General features: G+C 42.7%; 1 protein-coding gene across 3 annotated transcripts in view; it reads right to left on the bottom strand.

Annotated features, from left to right (window-relative positions):
* The window catches only part of ITGAE (integrin subunit alpha E), a 170,972-nt gene that overhangs the window by 126,191 nt on the left and 28,117 nt on the right, over positions 1 to 16,664 (bottom strand). For all 3 annotated transcript variants that reach the window (XR_011026492.1, XM_068270361.1, XM_068270362.1), the window contains exons 4-9: positions 11,314 to 11,384; positions 9,133 to 9,250; positions 6,120 to 6,245; positions 3,699 to 3,814; positions 2,694 to 2,848; positions 319 to 472 (exon numbers count right to left, since the gene is read on the bottom strand). Coding sequence is in view for 2 of the 3 variants with exons in the window: in XM_068270361.1 (XP_068126462.1) it covers positions 319 to 472; positions 2,694 to 2,848; positions 3,699 to 3,814; positions 6,120 to 6,245; positions 9,133 to 9,250; positions 11,314 to 11,384 (740 nt within the window). In the remaining variant the exon portion in view is untranslated. The remainder of the gene's footprint in view (positions 1 to 318; positions 473 to 2,693; positions 2,849 to 3,698; positions 3,815 to 6,119; positions 6,246 to 9,132; positions 9,251 to 11,313; positions 11,385 to 16,664) is intronic.

Genomic DNA, 16,664 nt, shown 5'->3' with positions numbered 1-16,664 from the left:
AAAGCTGTAGCAGTTACCAGGAAAAAAACATAATAATATAGTGGCGAGTATCTTTAGAGGGAACAAAATCATCTGTGTTCTGGAAACCATGGAAAGAGGTTAGAACATCCTTTAGGTTTGTGTCCTCATCTAGCAGGGAAAACAAAATACCAACTTACGGGGTGACTGCAAAGGACATGGGAATATGGAGCCAAAGAATTCTAAGGGGGTGAAAAGTTGTTGTAATTTTACTTTCCTGTCATTCTTTCTGTGCTGAGCCTATTGTGTAGTGAACATGCACAAAATGAAATTGTAACTGTTGAATTCTTTATTATTTACCCCAATACTAAATCGTTCAATGCTTTGCATCCTCGTATCTTTGATGACTGTGGAGAGATTCACTGGATCCTTGTATATCTCTCCATCTGTCACAACTAAGATTATTTTTGTAGAGCTTGGTTTAGATCCACTGTTTTCATTATAAATGGTGTCTCTGTTGAAAAAGAAATTGCAGTTTAGTGAAATAGTAAATGGTTCAGCCACTTCCTGCCATTTACAGTATATAGCATAACTCCAGGAACAAATATATTTTATTTTTGTATGGTAAGCAAAGTTGTAAAGAGTCATGATCCCTGGCTCCACCTCTCTGGGGAATCCTCAATCTCCTATTCCTGCCAATCAGTTCATCACCCTAACTGATAATCAAGATAATCCTCCCCTCCCAACATCCCCTCTAGCTCTCCTAATCTATGCCTGAACCACCTTCCCACCTGGTGGCAAATCATACTCCTGTCTTTCAGTCTTCACCTTCTGTGCCAGTCATGTTTAGCTTTGTATAGCCAAACGCCTGGTGGCAAAAATAACTACTCACTGCTAAAAAGTATGCCAGATGTTTTAACTATGTAACAGCTATTCACTGCCAAAAAATATGCCAAATGTTTTCGTTTCAGTAATTTTTATTGACATTTTTTTTTCAGTATAACAGTACAAATATTAGTGATTGAACATCAACACTCTAAGAAGACTGAAGACTAAACAATAAAAATGTATACCCAATAAGACAACAAGGTGACCTCAAGGTATTTAGAGAATAAATACAGTGTGTCCTAATAGTACTATGACTACTTGTGTCAGGAAGCCACCAAACGATTGGCCAAATAGCTCAAATCCAAAAGGAGCTTTTAGGACATGTGCCTGCGCGCATGGCCTGCAAAGACAAGTTAGGAGATATATGAAAAAGCAAAATAAACAAGAAACCCTCAACCTGTGTGGATTATATCCAACTGATAATAAAACACTAATACAAAGTTGTGGCTTTTATAGTGTGGTGACAACATGAGAGTACAAATCAGTACCAAAACTGAGGTCGATGAGGTTGTGATATTATGAAAACCTATAGGTACCTCAGCCATGGTATTTGTATATATTGGGAGGCAGGAAAAATATGTACATCCTTAATAGTGTTCCACTCCACCGACAATAACCGTATATAAATGCAAGGATATGTATAATCAAAATTTGTTTCAGGAAACAAAAGCTGAAGTTGAGTACAATACGTTCATATTCCAAAAAGTGCAAAAGAGTACAAAGTTCATAAATCTTCAATTAATCTATATATCCATAAAAATAGGCCTATGTGAGAAATATGGTGCAATAACAATTTTAAGGCAATAAACAATTTGTTAAGGCGACAACATTGACTTGTTTCAGATCACGTGGACCCTTCTTCAGGCCTTTATAACAGTAATGTACATCTGAGCAGCACAAGCTGTGACAAAGCTAACAAAAGCTAAATATCATCTGGGCAAATACAAAGCCAGGTATCCACCTTAACAATGCCATAACAGCATGCCCCGCAGAGGCAGGACGGCCAGGAAAAGGATGGTGACTTTACCTCTGCCATGGCACACATGACCAATAGCCTACATGACCAATAGCCTACGGATACACCAGCGAGGATAGAGTGCATCCAGACAAAGCAGGCAAAGTGAAGTCATGGCTTTTGCCAAATATTATGCCAAATGTTTTGCCATACACCCACTGCCAAAAATAACTCCCAACAACCAAAAACTGTATTTGGCTGTATCACAGCTGAATGTCTGTCATCAAAAAGCTCCTAACAGCTGAAAACAATGTTAGGCTATAGAAAATAAATATAGCCATGCGAACACACCGTATATACTAATACACAGTTGTATTTTTGCATGGTAGGACACAGCTGAACCCACACACCCCATCTGCCGCCTACCTCGCTTGGACAGGCTTTGGTGTGCATGCATGCAGGCTTTAAGTGGCTCTGTGGTGGTTCTGGTGAGAGATTCGTTTGAGAATCACGGATGGGAGCTCTTGCAGTTGTGTGGTGTGCAATTCTTTTGAGAATCATGGATTTACTGGTTTAGACTTGTGACCTCTTGTGGAAGCTAGAGTGCATTACAACGTAACACAACTCACAAATATAGAGTAAAAGAGCCCTTGGGCAGCAGGAAAGGGATATTCATTACAGAGGATCAATTATAGAAATAAGAAAGAGGGAACAATTATGAGTCTGAGTACAGACTCAAATCCCACACCAGCACAATTACACATGTGCACTCAAAAACTGCTAATTGGTTGACAGTGTGCATCTGCCGAGGCTGCCCTCTCCCTTACTAGCCATGTAGCAATTAAGTTAAAAAAGACCATAAATGATTAGTGGTTGGACAAGAGTTACTCACAAGACATGAAGAAGAGCAGATGCTGTTTTTGTGACATTTCCCAATTGTTTGATGTTTTGAACTTTTTCTAGAATAGATCTGCTGTCTTTCCGGCTCTCCTCAATGTTAAATTCTGTTTGGATCACTTCACCATATTGGACAACAGCAAACTCACACTGATATAAAATAAGAACATACAATCAATATATAATATAGACCAATTTAGTAAGATATATAGGGCCATATTCTATTGCTGAACTCGCCAGCGCTAAGCACTGGCGAGTTCTTAACTTAGGCGATGGGGGCATCGCCTAATCTAATTAAACTTTAGACCCCCCCAGGCGGAAAAGAACTCGCTTGGGCGATATAATCGCCCAGCGAGTTCTTAACACAGAATCCAATTACCCTTATCATGTCTCCGGGAAGCGATGCTTCCCGGCAGACATGAGCGTTAGCTTAGACCTGCAAAAAGCAGGTCTAAACCAGCTAACGCACGTCGTCGCCGCAGCATCTGGGGGTCTCCTTTAATAAGGAGACCCCCAGAGCTCCCCGTCGGGTCGCCGCACAGTTTAGAAGCCCCCGCGCAGCTCTGCCGGGCTTCCCTCTCATACGTACCGCCGCCGATCACCCGCCGCCTCTCGCCGCAAAATCCGTCACGTAATTACAGTGTATCTAACACTGTAATTACTGTGCGCATAGAAGGAGCCCGGGCAAAGCATCTTTGAATCTGCAGCCGGGCTCCCCATTGGTTTAAACAATTTTGTTTAAACAATTGTTGCACACTTTCTGTAAATCCAATAAACTTCATTTCACTTCTCAAATAGCACTGTGTGTGTCTAACTATATGATATATTTGACATTTTTTATTGTAACAACCAACCATTTATACAGGAAAATCATGACGATTAACAAGGTTGCCCAAACATTTGCATCCCACTGTATCTGTTTGTAACCTTTTCTTGCAGAATCCTTCCTAGTCAACAAACATTCGCATTCTAAACTATATAGTCCTACAAAACAACAAACCTCAGAACACTTGTCCCATATTTTTGTCATCAGATTGAATGTGAAATTCTTTGCCTTCATGAAGTCCACTTCCTCTATGCTCCCAGAGCCATCCAGAACTATGCAAATCTCTGTACCTGCCAGGAAATAATACAGTATGGTTGCAGAATAGGCACACAGTAATAAACGAAACTAACACGGGATCAGTCACGGAAAATGTAGAAGGTGAGGGTAAAGGTGAATGCTTGCTGTGGGCGCATGCACATAACTGTAGCAGCACAGATGCATGCTGTAATGTTTTCGTATCCGTCTCTACGATTCATTATAACTTAGGCTGTGGTTTGGAAATGTTTTTCCCCTTAAAGTGACACTGAAGGAAAAAAAAACCTTATATAATTAATTGTTTGTGTTGTTTGATAATTAATAGAACATTAGTAGAAAAGAAAATAGTCTCATATTTTTATTTTAAAATATATAGCTTTTTTTTATAAAATTGCATCATTGTCTAATATTTATTTATTTATTATTTAATTTATTGTATTTATAAAGGGCCAACATATTACGCAGCGCTAATATTTGCAGTGTACAAACTACACTCTGTATTTTAAACTATGAAACACAGCAAAGCTAATGACCCTTTGAATGTCTCTTCAGTAAAATGTTATCTGAAGTTGTCTTTAATCGTTTCTTTGATGTATAAGTGCTTGAGAAAATAGCACTGTTCTCTGACTAAATTAGTGGAGAGCTCAGAGAAGCTCTTTGCATAGATAACAAGTGAAGTTTCTTGACTCTTCCTGTACTGGAAATAATATGACACGCATATCTGTGATACTTCTTAGCTGTACTACAAATACAAATTGTTATATAATAACTTTATTTTCACTTCAGATTCCCTTTAATAATTGGTAATTCTTAAAGTGAAACTGAAGCCAAAAATTTGATTTTTTTTTGTTACTTACCTTAGAAGAGGGAAGCTTACATCTTCATTCTCGACCCCACTGACCCAACGTTGCGATCCTCTAAGCAAATCCTACAAGGGCTTCCCATGTCTTACTAGACCTCTCTGCTGCTTGCCAGGACCAGGGCCGGTTCTGGTAACAATGGGGCCCCAGGGCAATATTAGCTCGGGGGCCCCCAACAGAAACTCCTTAAACAAAAAGCGGCATTAGGGAAACTTTGTTGCAGCCAAATTTCCCTCCTGGGCCCCGAAGCCGGGTGCAGATGCTCCTTCTCATTCACTTCCCAACTTAACTGTGCTCCCTGGGCCCCTGCAGAGTATTTGGCAATGTAGTGTCTCACCTGCCCAGCAGCACAGGTGAGATGCTATTCTGTCAAAGACTCTGCAGAGGCCACCCTGGGAGCAACAGTTAAGATGGGGGTAGACACCTTGGGGACCCCTACATGGTCTGGGGCCCTGGGGCAATTGCCCCCTTTGTCTCTATGATAGCGCCGACCCTTGCCAGGACCTCCTTCTTCTTTGCAGCCGGGCTCTCCTAGGCGTACAAGCTTGGCCACAGTGCACCTGTGCAAATCTGCATTTAAGTGACTTTTTCCTCCATTGGGGAGCGCTGCTGCAATAAAGAAGGAGGTCCCGGCAACCAGCGGTAGGTTAAAGGAAGGCATCGGGAGCCTCTGGATAATCCACACGTGTGTATGATACATTGGTCAGATTTTTCAGATGTTACAATCAATCAGAAAAATTGAGTCCAATGAGCACTACAAAGCTTACAGCTATGGTGGGGAGCTGGGAATCTAGGATCTATATAATATTAAATGGAGAAAATGGTTCCTATGCCATTATTGGTTAGCTTGGTGGTCTAGTCACTAGACCACCAAGCTAAACAATAATGACATAGAAACCATTTGCTCCATTTAATATTATATCAATCCTAGATCCCCAGCTCCCCAGCATAGCTGTAAGACTCTAGTGGTTCCCCATTTTCCTTTTAGATTTCCCACCTTTTTCCTTACAGATCCTCGGTGGTCTAGTAGTTCTCACCTCTTTAGTTCCACATGCTAAGATAGGCAGTCAGAACCATGCTGAGTAAGTACTTCCTCTCCTACATGTACCTAGCCCCATGACATCATCAGACGAGGACCCAGCATAGAACAGCACAGGAAAGCCACAATAGATGCTGGAACATGGAGAGATGAGTTGATAGTACTTAACTCAGCATCTCTTCCTTGAGCTGATCTCTATAAAGGGGAGGGTGTGGGATCGGACATCTGGGAGGACTTCTCTGGGTATTGCTCGAAAAATACTGTGGGGGTGAGGGAGGGGTTTTGAACACAGAATAACATTAGCAGTAATTGTGCAAAAGATTTAGAGGAGATATGTTGAGCTGTTTTTCTCTAAATGGGACATTACCCTCAATTAGCATGGTTTTGAAGGAAACATAATATAATACAGTTTTGAAAAGAAAAAATGAATTGTTCACTTACCACCTTCATCATCATCCTCATCCTTGTTGTTATTATTATTATTATTATTGTTGTTACTGTTCATATTAAGATTGTCCAGTGTTTCCTTGCGTTTTGTCATTATTTCTTTTGTTTTATTTATGATCTCTATGTGATAAAAATGAAATAACATATTACAAAGAGGTGGAGAAACATTCATACAGCTTACCTAAAGTATTCACTCAAAGTATAGTCACCCAGTGTACCCTTCTACTGCATAGATTTAGTAGAATTTTGCAATCACAGACCGCGTCAATGGGATCAGCAATGTTTCAGCTAGTGGAGGTGGGAAGGTGTTGGTAGTGAAAATGTCATGGGTGTGTCAAGGTTTGTTGAAAACTATGCGGGACATTCCAATGGCCGGATTTCAGGCAAGGCCACAAAGGCCATGGCCTAGGGCACCAGGAAAGTAAGGGGCAGGCTGTGGGCAGCAGGGTGACAGTAGTAGTTAGCCTGCCAAACATTCATCCTGCTACACAGAAGTTTCACCTAGTGCTGGGGCGCTAGCAACAGCCGGATCTGGGGATGAAGGGACAGTGAACCGGTACTTACAGAGATCTCTGAGCTGCCTGTCACTCACTGAATGTGACACTTGCCGAGGAGCTTACAATCTAATCCCTGCCATCACTTCACTAACTGTCCTCAGAGGAGCCTACAATCTAATCACTAGGGCATAGTTATATTGTATAAATAAAGATAATAGCTGCGTTTCTGTTTCTGCTTGTGTTTCTTCCAGTATAAAGCAATCGGCCTACACGCATCTGTGACTATACAAGTTTACATACTACTGTTATGTTGCCCTACAAATTCCTATTGCCTTTCGATGCGCTGTGGCTGGGGATGCTTTAGAGGTGTTTGTGAATGAGACATGTCAGAGTATTAAACATTATGACTCTTAGGATAAGTTAACTGTTTTTGGATTGTGTAATATGCATAATCTTGAATGCTATCATTTGTTGTACGGGATGCTATGCCTGTAAAGGGAACACTTTAGGCATTATGCATGAGGCTGTAATATTCATTCTTAGCCCCACGGTGGCAGCATAGTTCCTTTTCGCCTCACAATACAGCTTGAGGACCTTAGCAGCCTTTGCATTGTGCAGAGGTCCTGTAGCCCGTGCTTACAAGCTGGGTTCTGTCGCAGAGACTGCTTCTCTATTTAAGGCGTCACGCGCCGCGGCTCCGTAGCCCCTGAGGAGTTGCCATAGCAACGAAACGTTGGGCGGAGTTGCGGCATGACGTCAGCGCGAAAGCCCGGTTGGACGCGACTAGTGGGATTCGCGCAGGAGTTGTTTTATCCTTTACAGTGAGCATTAATAGCACCGATAGCGGGAGTGACATCCGTGCACCCTTTTTACGTTTTTGCTGATCATCTTTATATATGCATATTTTTAAAACAAATAAAGCCATAAGTACACTTTTATGCGATGAGGAGTCTCCATTTTTATTATAAACAGCTAGTGATGAACTTGAGTCCCTGAAGGACCAGACAGGAGGTGCTAGAGAGGCTGTGGGGTGGCCAATACCCCAAACACGATACCGGGGACTGAAGACCGCACCATCCGGTGAGTCCCCATCTGACGGGGGGGTGTTGGTTTACTTGCTGATTGCTTTACACAAGCACAAACAGAAGTGCAGCTATTATCTTTATTTATGCTTAAGAGTGGTACACACACTGAATAGCAGCGCTCCACACCTGTTACATGATCTGGGACTTTGTAGTGTGTATGTGGTGCTTGCACATGGACTTTTGCACAAAATTATAACTAACTCACAGTATAATTTCGCTGAGGATTGAGGAGTCCCCTGTATGAGTGCAGTGTTCCAAGTGTGATTTGATTCTATATTTTGTATATTGAATAAAGCAGCATACCATTGGTTATGTGGTGCTTGTACATGGACTTTTGCACGAAACTATAATTGACTTACAGTATAATTTTCCTAAGGATTGAGGAGTCCCCTATATGAGCGCCGTGTTCCAAGTGTGACTTCATTCCACAGTTATATTGTGTGTAATACTAGCATGATTTATGATCGATCAATTGCTGAAGGTATCAGTATTGTAGCAGCACTGAGGTATGTGATCAGAGAGGAACGAAAATAGTCAGTGAGGCTTTTGATGTCTTAGAATTTACAATAAGTAAAACATAGCTTTAATTATAATTTTAAGATCCTCATTCAGAAATAACGCATAATATAACATATGAAATTCCATATGTCAGTGTTCCCCAACCCTATCCTCAAGGCCCACCAACAGTGCATGTTTTGCAGGAAACCGCACACAATCACAGGTGAGGTAATTAGTGTCTCAGCAGAGCTGATTAACCACCTCTCTGGATTTCCACAAAACATGCCCTGTTGGTGGGCCTTGAGGACAGGGTTGGGGAACTCTGCCATATGTCACATAGAGCTTGCTAATTACACCATATGTCATTTGAAGCTAATCTTGTCAGATCTGACAATATTGTCAGAAACACCTGATCTGCTGCATGCTTGTTCAGGGTCTATGTATAAAAGCATAAGCATTAGAGACAGAGGGTCAGCAGGATAGCCAGGCAACTGGTATTGCTTTAAAGAAAATAAACATGGCAGCCTCCATACCCCTCTCACTTCAGTTGTCCTTCAATTATAATTTTAAAATCCTCAATCAGGCATAACACATATTACAAAATATGAAAGTCCATATGTCACATAGTCCCGGCGTAAATAGCTAGCTGTGTTTTACTTATTGTACATTCCAAGGCCTCAAAACCCTTATTGACTTTTTCTTTCACCTTTGATCACATTATATCAGAGGGGTGGCCAATTCACACGTGCCCTAAAAACGATTGTAGCGCTGAGGTATGACATTTTGTGACACACTCTTACATGAGAGGTTTCTCTCTGCCCAAACACAATGCCTCCAATTCCATATTGAATGCGGTATTGAAACAGTTTAGGGGATTTCAATAAAATCCTTAAATCTTTATTCAGATATCAGTCTAACCATCCATACCAAAATCAGTATACAGCCGGTTTTCCACTGTTCCATTTGCGTAAGCTTGAAGAAAGCAAGCTCCATTTAATTCTTCTGTCGTGCTTTTCTTCTTACGAGTCTTGATCTGCTGACAAGTCTGTACAAAAATGCAAGACTTTATTTAAAGCAGACGTATAAAATACTACAATTACGAATGCTGTGCACTTGTATCCCATTCTAAGCTTCAATGATAAATCCAGAAGGTCTGCACACTCATATATAGACCAAGTCTGCTGTTTTATTCAAAAAACGTGACACAATTCCATTCCATAGCCAACGATTCGTTTCGTGGTCCCGGGGGGTCCCCTTTGTCAAGGTAAACACACAGAATGGTGTTACAGCAGACTTGGTCTACATATGAGTGTGCGGACCTTCTGGATTTATCATTGACTGACTGTTACTCAGGTCCAGCACCTCCACAGTGGTGTGCGGTACCTCCTCGGATTCCATTCTAAGCTTCAGACTCACCCAGAAGGTGAGATATACTTTTCCCCAGAAGGCAGTTGCTTTTGGTAATGGGAAACTTAGGCCAGAAAAATGCACACAAATGCATATATGTGCATTTTACTTTACTTACTTTACTATAGGCTTAACACTATTTACATAGAGCTTGATTCACTAAACTGTAATAACTCAAATATCACACCTTATCAAAGATATCACACCTTCTCAAAGTTAACATGCCTTATCAGAGTAATATAGCGAGCGCTACGAACCCGCAGGGCTTAGGGCAGGACGAGTTTGTAGCGCTCGCTATGCTACTCTGATAAGGCGTGTTAACTTTGATAAGGTGAGTGTAACGATTTGTGTCAGCAAGGAACGGAATTCTGATTATTAGGTGATCTGCAGTATCACCTATAATGCAGATATATACCTGATTATATGGAGATCTGCAGAATCAACTATAATACCAGTATATCAGAAGCTGATGTGACAACAAATAACAATGTGTGATTAGTGCAACTGTAGTACTGATAGGTTTAGCAATACCTCACTAGAGGAGCTGGTGGGTACTAACAGTACAGTGCCTCTCACCAGAGTCAAGGGCCCTCTGGTGAGAGTAGAGTAGTCAGACAGATCCGGTTGGCAACAGACAGACAGATGCAGTACAAAATCGGAAGGCAGAGACAGGAAGGTATAAACAGACAGAGTTGGCAGCAAGATCAGATGGGCAGCGGTACAGAGTCACTAAGCAGAAGAGTAGTCAGAACGAGGCAGAGTCATGCACAAATAATAACACAATAATGAATAATCTTTAAGGCTATCAAACAATTCCTATCTTGTGTGAAATCCCCGGTTTCCTCCCGGATCAAAGCACACCGGAACTATCTAAGGGTCTGAGCGCTAACACCAAGTATTCGCAACAGCAGAAGTTGCGAGTGATTTAGCTAGGCTTATGAAGCAGAGGAGACTCCTCTGGCACGCCCCCTCCTATCAGCCAATGAGGAGCGGCGAGCGGCTCCTCTGACGTCAGCCGACCGGCCGGTCAGCTGACGTGCCTCCTCCCCTCATAAAAGTCCTGTCTGTTCGTGCGTGCATGCGACAAAGCAACCCTATGTGCTTTGTCGCCGTGCTAGACGCCTGAGGCATGGATAAATTGCTAGACAGGGAGCTGGAGGCAGCCGCGGTGGTAGCGCTGTTCACCGCAGCTGCCTCTCCAACGTTTGTTACAGTGAGATATCTTTGATAAGGTGTGATATTTGAATTATCACGGTTTAGTGAATCAAGCCCATAGTGTGCCGTATAGTAGCAATGGGTGTGTTGCCTAGGTGGCAAGACAAACTATTTGCACAGCGCTGTGCAAATAGTTTGTCTTGCCTTACCTAGGCAACGCGCCCATTGCTAATATACCATTGTTTAGGTACCTGGCATAGGAACTGGTAAAATTGCCATGCGCTACCTGCAAATGGTAACTGGCTTCCCTCTACTTAGGTAAGTGTCTAACTTTTTTTTTTTTGGGGGGGGGGGGGGGGGGGGCATATTGTTGTACTAATGCAACAAGCAGGAAGTTGAACCATCTATATAATTGGACTTCACGGAGAGAAAGTAGTGGTATGTAGATAACCATGCCTCTGAGGAGAACATACAAATACATTTTACTGAAGAAAAGTACACTTTAATGTGTACATTTTGGTCTATAGCTTGTTTAAATATACTTACTAAAATGCTATCAGAATTTCTGTGTTGAGACAATACAGGATATGGCACACTGCGAATCCCCTGGCCTTGTCCTAAAATGTAAAATATATATTTTCTCAGATTATTAAAATAAGGGAAGGGATATTACTATGCACAATGGGATTCAATAGCAAGTCCATTATCAAGCTCATACCATCTCTAACCATGCTGGCTAAAAGGCAATCATGTTCTGTGTCATTTTAATAGAGCAGCAGCAGCTGCAGAACAAAACATTCATTGCATTTAAAGGATACTCGAAGTGACATGTGACATGATGAGGTACAAATGTGTATGTACAGTGCCTAGCACTCAAATAACTATGTTGTGTTCCTTTTTTCTTTCTCTGCCCGAAAGAGTTAAATATCAGGTATGTAAGTGGCTGACTCAGTCCTGACAGGAAGTGACTACAGTGTGACCCTCACTGATAAGAAATTCCCCTTTTTATCTCTTTCTTGCTCTCAGAAACCATTTTCTGCTAGGAAAGTGTTTTATGGTTGAAATTTCTTATCAGTGAGGGTCACACTGTAGTCACTTCCTGACTGAGTCAGGACTGAGTCAGCCACTTAAATACCTGATATTTAACTCTTTCAGACAGAGAAAAAAAAAAAGGAACACAACATAGTTATTTGTGTGCTAGGCACTGTACATACAAATGTCTATCTCATTATGTCACATGTCACTTCGGGTATCCTTTAAAGCAGGTGTGCAGAGGTATGCAAACTCATGTGCCATATGCAATTGTTAACTGCTTAAATGATTACATGGGACTACTGGGGCAAAACACGTTAGATGGTTTTTGCCCAGTTGAGGTCACCTTTGCTTAGAATCTAGAATGTGTATAGCAGCCTCCCGTCATGCACTGCTCCATTGGACCACCTCCCTTTCCATAGCAACAGAACGCATCTATACAGCCTCTGTGGCCCTGCACTGTCACCCGAGGGATCAAGTGCTGATGCCTGCTGGGTGACAGTACCTGTACATGTGTAAGAGAGTTTACACATGACAGTCCCCTTACATGTGTACTAGAGTTTACACCTGACAGTCCACTTACATGTATACGAAAGTTTACACCTGACATTCCCTGTACGTTTGTACTAGAGTTTACTCCTGACAGTCCCCGTATGTGTGTACTAGAGTTTACTCCTGACAATCCCCATATGTGTGTACTAGAATTTACACCTAACAGTTCCCATACGTGTGTATGAGAGTTTACACCTGACAGTCCCTGTAGGTGTGTACAAGAGTCTACACCCTGTACATGTGTATGAGAGTTTACACCTGACAGTCCCTGTACACGTGTACTAGAGTTTACACCTGACACATAGCTCCCAACTGTCCCTCTTTTGGAGGGACAGTCCCTCTTTGGGAGCCCTGTCCCTCTGTCTCTCTTTCCTCCTCATTTGTCCCTCTTTCAGGACTTTGTCCCTCTTTCTATGTAAATATATATACTTCTCTACTAAAAAATGTGTTTGATTGACTTAAAACTTTATTCCCATCCTTTAACTTGATATATTACTAATTTTAAAATGTTAATATGAAGGAAAATGAACCAGGATAGAAAGGACCAGAGTGTGGTTTGAATTATAAAACAACATATTTTTCTTATGAAATCTTTATGGTATGCGTGATTAGGGGTGTGTCATGGGGCATGGTTAGGGGTGTGACAGGGGTGTGGCTTAGGTTTCCTTCTTTCTCAAAAATCTGGTAGGTATACCTGACAGTCCCTGTAGGTGTGTACTAGAACAGTGTTTCTCAACATTTTATTGGTATGTACCCCTTTTAAAAACCCTGTACTCACCAAGTACCCCCTAGCATAGTAAACATTATCACAAGTACCCCTTGACAAATATATATTTAATCGTAGTACATGATAATTGGTTCTAAACTATTTCCAAGCATTTACTATTGCTTTTAATTTGCTAAAACACTAATTCGGTGTTGTTTAAATAAGATTCATCATTTTCTGTAACTCTAAATTTGTTATTCTTAGTTAAGTATATCAAGCCTGAGTACCCCCTGGAACCATCAGAAGTACCCCCTGGGGTACGCTCACCACACGTTGAGAACCTAGGTACTAGAATTTACTCCTGTTTCATTTGCTCAAATCTGTAGCAACCTAATCTGCCAAATGATCCATTTTTTTCTACTTAGATGAGTTGTTTCAAATAACACATGTTAGGCAGGTGTTTCGAGGAAGCTGTAATGAAAGACGAAGTGAGAAAACACAAGCCATACAGGTGTGGTTTCTCATTCAGTTACAGTACTGTACTGTGTTATGGTGGCCATACATGGTACAATTTTTTCATACAATCTTACCATTTCTATGTAATATAAGGGAACTGCCTAAATTATCCTTTCAGTATATTCACTTAATTTACCCTTATACTACATAGAAATAGTAAGATTGTATGAAAAAATTGTACCATGTATGGCCACCATTACACAGATTTGTTGAGATTTGATAATCTGCTGCAATTCGCTAACATTTCAAGCTACCATACTTTTAATACCTGGTGTCTGGCATTCTGCTGATCTCTCATGCATCAGCAGTGTCTGAATCACACACCTGAAACAAGCATGCAGCAAATCCAGTCAAACATGCAATCTGCGTGCTTGTTCAGGGTCTGTGGCTAAAAGTATTAGAGGCAGGGGATCAGCAGGACAGCCAGGCAACTGGTGATGTTAAAAAGCAAATACATATGGCAGCCTCCATATCCGTATCACTGCAAGTTCCCTTTAACTTCCTCCTTACTTTATCATTCCGGTCCTCTCTCTCTTACTCCCCCTCCCTCATAGCTTTCCTTTTCCTTTGTTAGTTGCTGACCTGATGAGTAAAAGGCCCAGATGGAAATCTCACATTATGGGATGTACCCATAACTCACAGCCAGGGCCGGGCCGAGGCATAGGCTGGAGAGGATCCAGCCTTGGGGTGCAGTGTAGGAGGGGGCGCAGAATTCATTCAGCTGTCATTCCTAATTGTGTTTGAAGCAGAAAGAAATAAGAAAAGGGGATACATAGCAGTGACTGCAAGCCAGATAACTACATATTAAGGTGTTGGGGAGGTTGGGGGCCCTGTGGCGTCTCTTAGTCTAATAGCAATCAGTGTGTGACGCTGGGGTGGCAGGGATGGAGGGGCGCACTTTGGTGTCTCAACCTTGGGTGCTGGAGGACCTTGTCCCGGCTCTGCTCACAGCAGACCACCACTGAATTGCCTTGTTGATTTGGAATAATATTTCCAGAATCCATGTACAGTATGTAGATCAGATGCTCTGACCTCACCCTGACTGTGACTGCACTGCTTCCATGCAGGGGCGTAGCTAGAAATTACTGAGTACATTAGCAACTTTACTTATGCCCTCCCCCCTTCCCCTTTTACCCACCCCAACAACTCTCCCAGACCCACCACCAAAGAGACCGACAAAGAGTTTCCATCTAGTATGAATGATATTTTCTATTTTAGGTTAAGATTCAATAAAATAAAATAAAAAAATAGTCAGACCAGATAGAAAATCTCTATCCATCTGCCAGGAATCAATTGCTCTCACGTGCACGATTTTAAACTAAAATCGATCAAAAATATTGTTCGGGCTAGATAGAAAATCTTCATTGACTTAGGGTGGGGCATGAACAAGCGGCCATACCTGAGCCAAATATTCAGGCCCCCCAGAAGATTAGCTGCAATGCATTGTTGTTAATCATATCAGGGCCACACAGCTCTTCTTCCTCCAGTGTTGCCACGCAACAGCCGACCCAGCCCGTCCCGTGCATACACAGTAAGCCAGAGCCACAGGCTCCATGGTACTGTGCATGCCGGGCGGGCTCACGGGGCCCAGCTTCAGGAAGAAGAGCTGCACGGCCCCATTATGGATTGGGGGCCGCGCTCAGCAATCGCGGGCTACAGATCAGTGAGGGAAGCCTCAGTAGGATCCAGAGGCTTTCCTCTCTTAAGGTATGTCTCCAATTTTTATCACATTGCAACCTCTCCTCTTCTACCCCATTTTTAACTTTTTTTTTTGTAACACTGTTTTTATTAAACGTATATTGTATCATACAAACGTTTAAAAAATTTCAATATATGTCCATATTAGCAAAAAGATACATATCATGTTTAAAATACAATAAAGTTGAAGAAATAGTATATGAGTTATCTAATGAGTTTGTATTATCTAACTTTTTCAATTATTAATAGAACCAAGGCAAAATATAATGAGGAGAGAAAATAATAAAATACTAGCCAACCCGCGTCGTAGCATACGCCGCATCTATCTATCTAATAGAGTACGTGCCTCAACCTTGAGGCTTCTTGCACACCAAGACGTTGCATTAGGTGCCACGTTAAGGTCGCATAACGTGCACCTAACACAATGTATGGTGCTGCAAGAGCCGACGGTAGAGTGAGCCACGTTAGGCGGCTCGATTCCTATAATGTCTCCCAGAGTGGCGCTGATTGGCCAGCGGGACCACGTGATGCGGAGCGAGACACTCCGCATCACGTGGTCCCGCCGGCCAATCAGCGCCCGCCAGTGCAGTGAATATTAAGTAGCTATGTGCGCGGCTACTGTAGCTGGCTCTCCCCGCCTCCTCTCCGCCCCCACTGCGCATGTGCAAACAGTCTAACGCGGCTATAGCCGCTCCAACGCCGTAGCATGCTGCACTTTGCGCAGAACGTGCAGCGTTACATGTAACGCAACGTGGGCTGTGTGAACAGCCCACTTGTGTTACATTGCTGTGCGTTGGGGGAGCGTTACAGGCGCCTGTAACGTCTTGGTGTGTAAGCAGCCTTAAGCAAGAAGAAGTAGGCTTTCCATGAGAAAATGTATGCGTGCTCAAACACCAAGTTTAACCCTAGCAAGTCTGGCTTTGCAAATCCGGCCTAATTGGCTATTCATGAGGCAATGCTCATGCAAATATGCATTTGCTTTCGCATGCCAAACTATGCGGGGTCAAAAAACCAATACTGCAAAGTGCTCTCTCGCTGCCTGGGAACCACAGCGGCACCCCGGAGTGGGAGGCTGGGTGGCGCAGCCGCCCCCCCCCCCAAGCGTGGCCAGCGCTGGGGAGAGCCGTCCGCACCCACCTCCTAATATTAAAAACAGCCACTTACCTTAAAGGGACTCCGAGCTCTGATTAAAAATAAAATTTGAACTTACCCGGGGCTTTCTCCATCCCAGCCCTGGTCGGGACGTCCCACGCCGGCCTCCTGGCTCTTCTCCCGGCGGCTGTCCGCATAGCGCGGACAGGCCGGGCCCCCGGGCGACACTGGCGAGAGTCGGGGCTTCTCCTTCCCTATACGTCACGAATGACGTCACACGCCGGCCGCCGCGCGTCATGAC

This window comes from Hyperolius riggenbachi, chromosome 2 (genome assembly GCF_040937935.1).
Source record: "Hyperolius riggenbachi isolate aHypRig1 chromosome 2, aHypRig1.pri, whole genome shotgun sequence".
In the NCBI taxonomy this organism is placed as follows: domain Eukaryota; kingdom Metazoa; phylum Chordata; class Amphibia; order Anura; family Hyperoliidae; genus Hyperolius; species Hyperolius riggenbachi.
The sequence above is the reverse complement of the archived record's forward strand: the minus strand, read 5'-3'. Positions and strand labels throughout refer to the sequence as shown.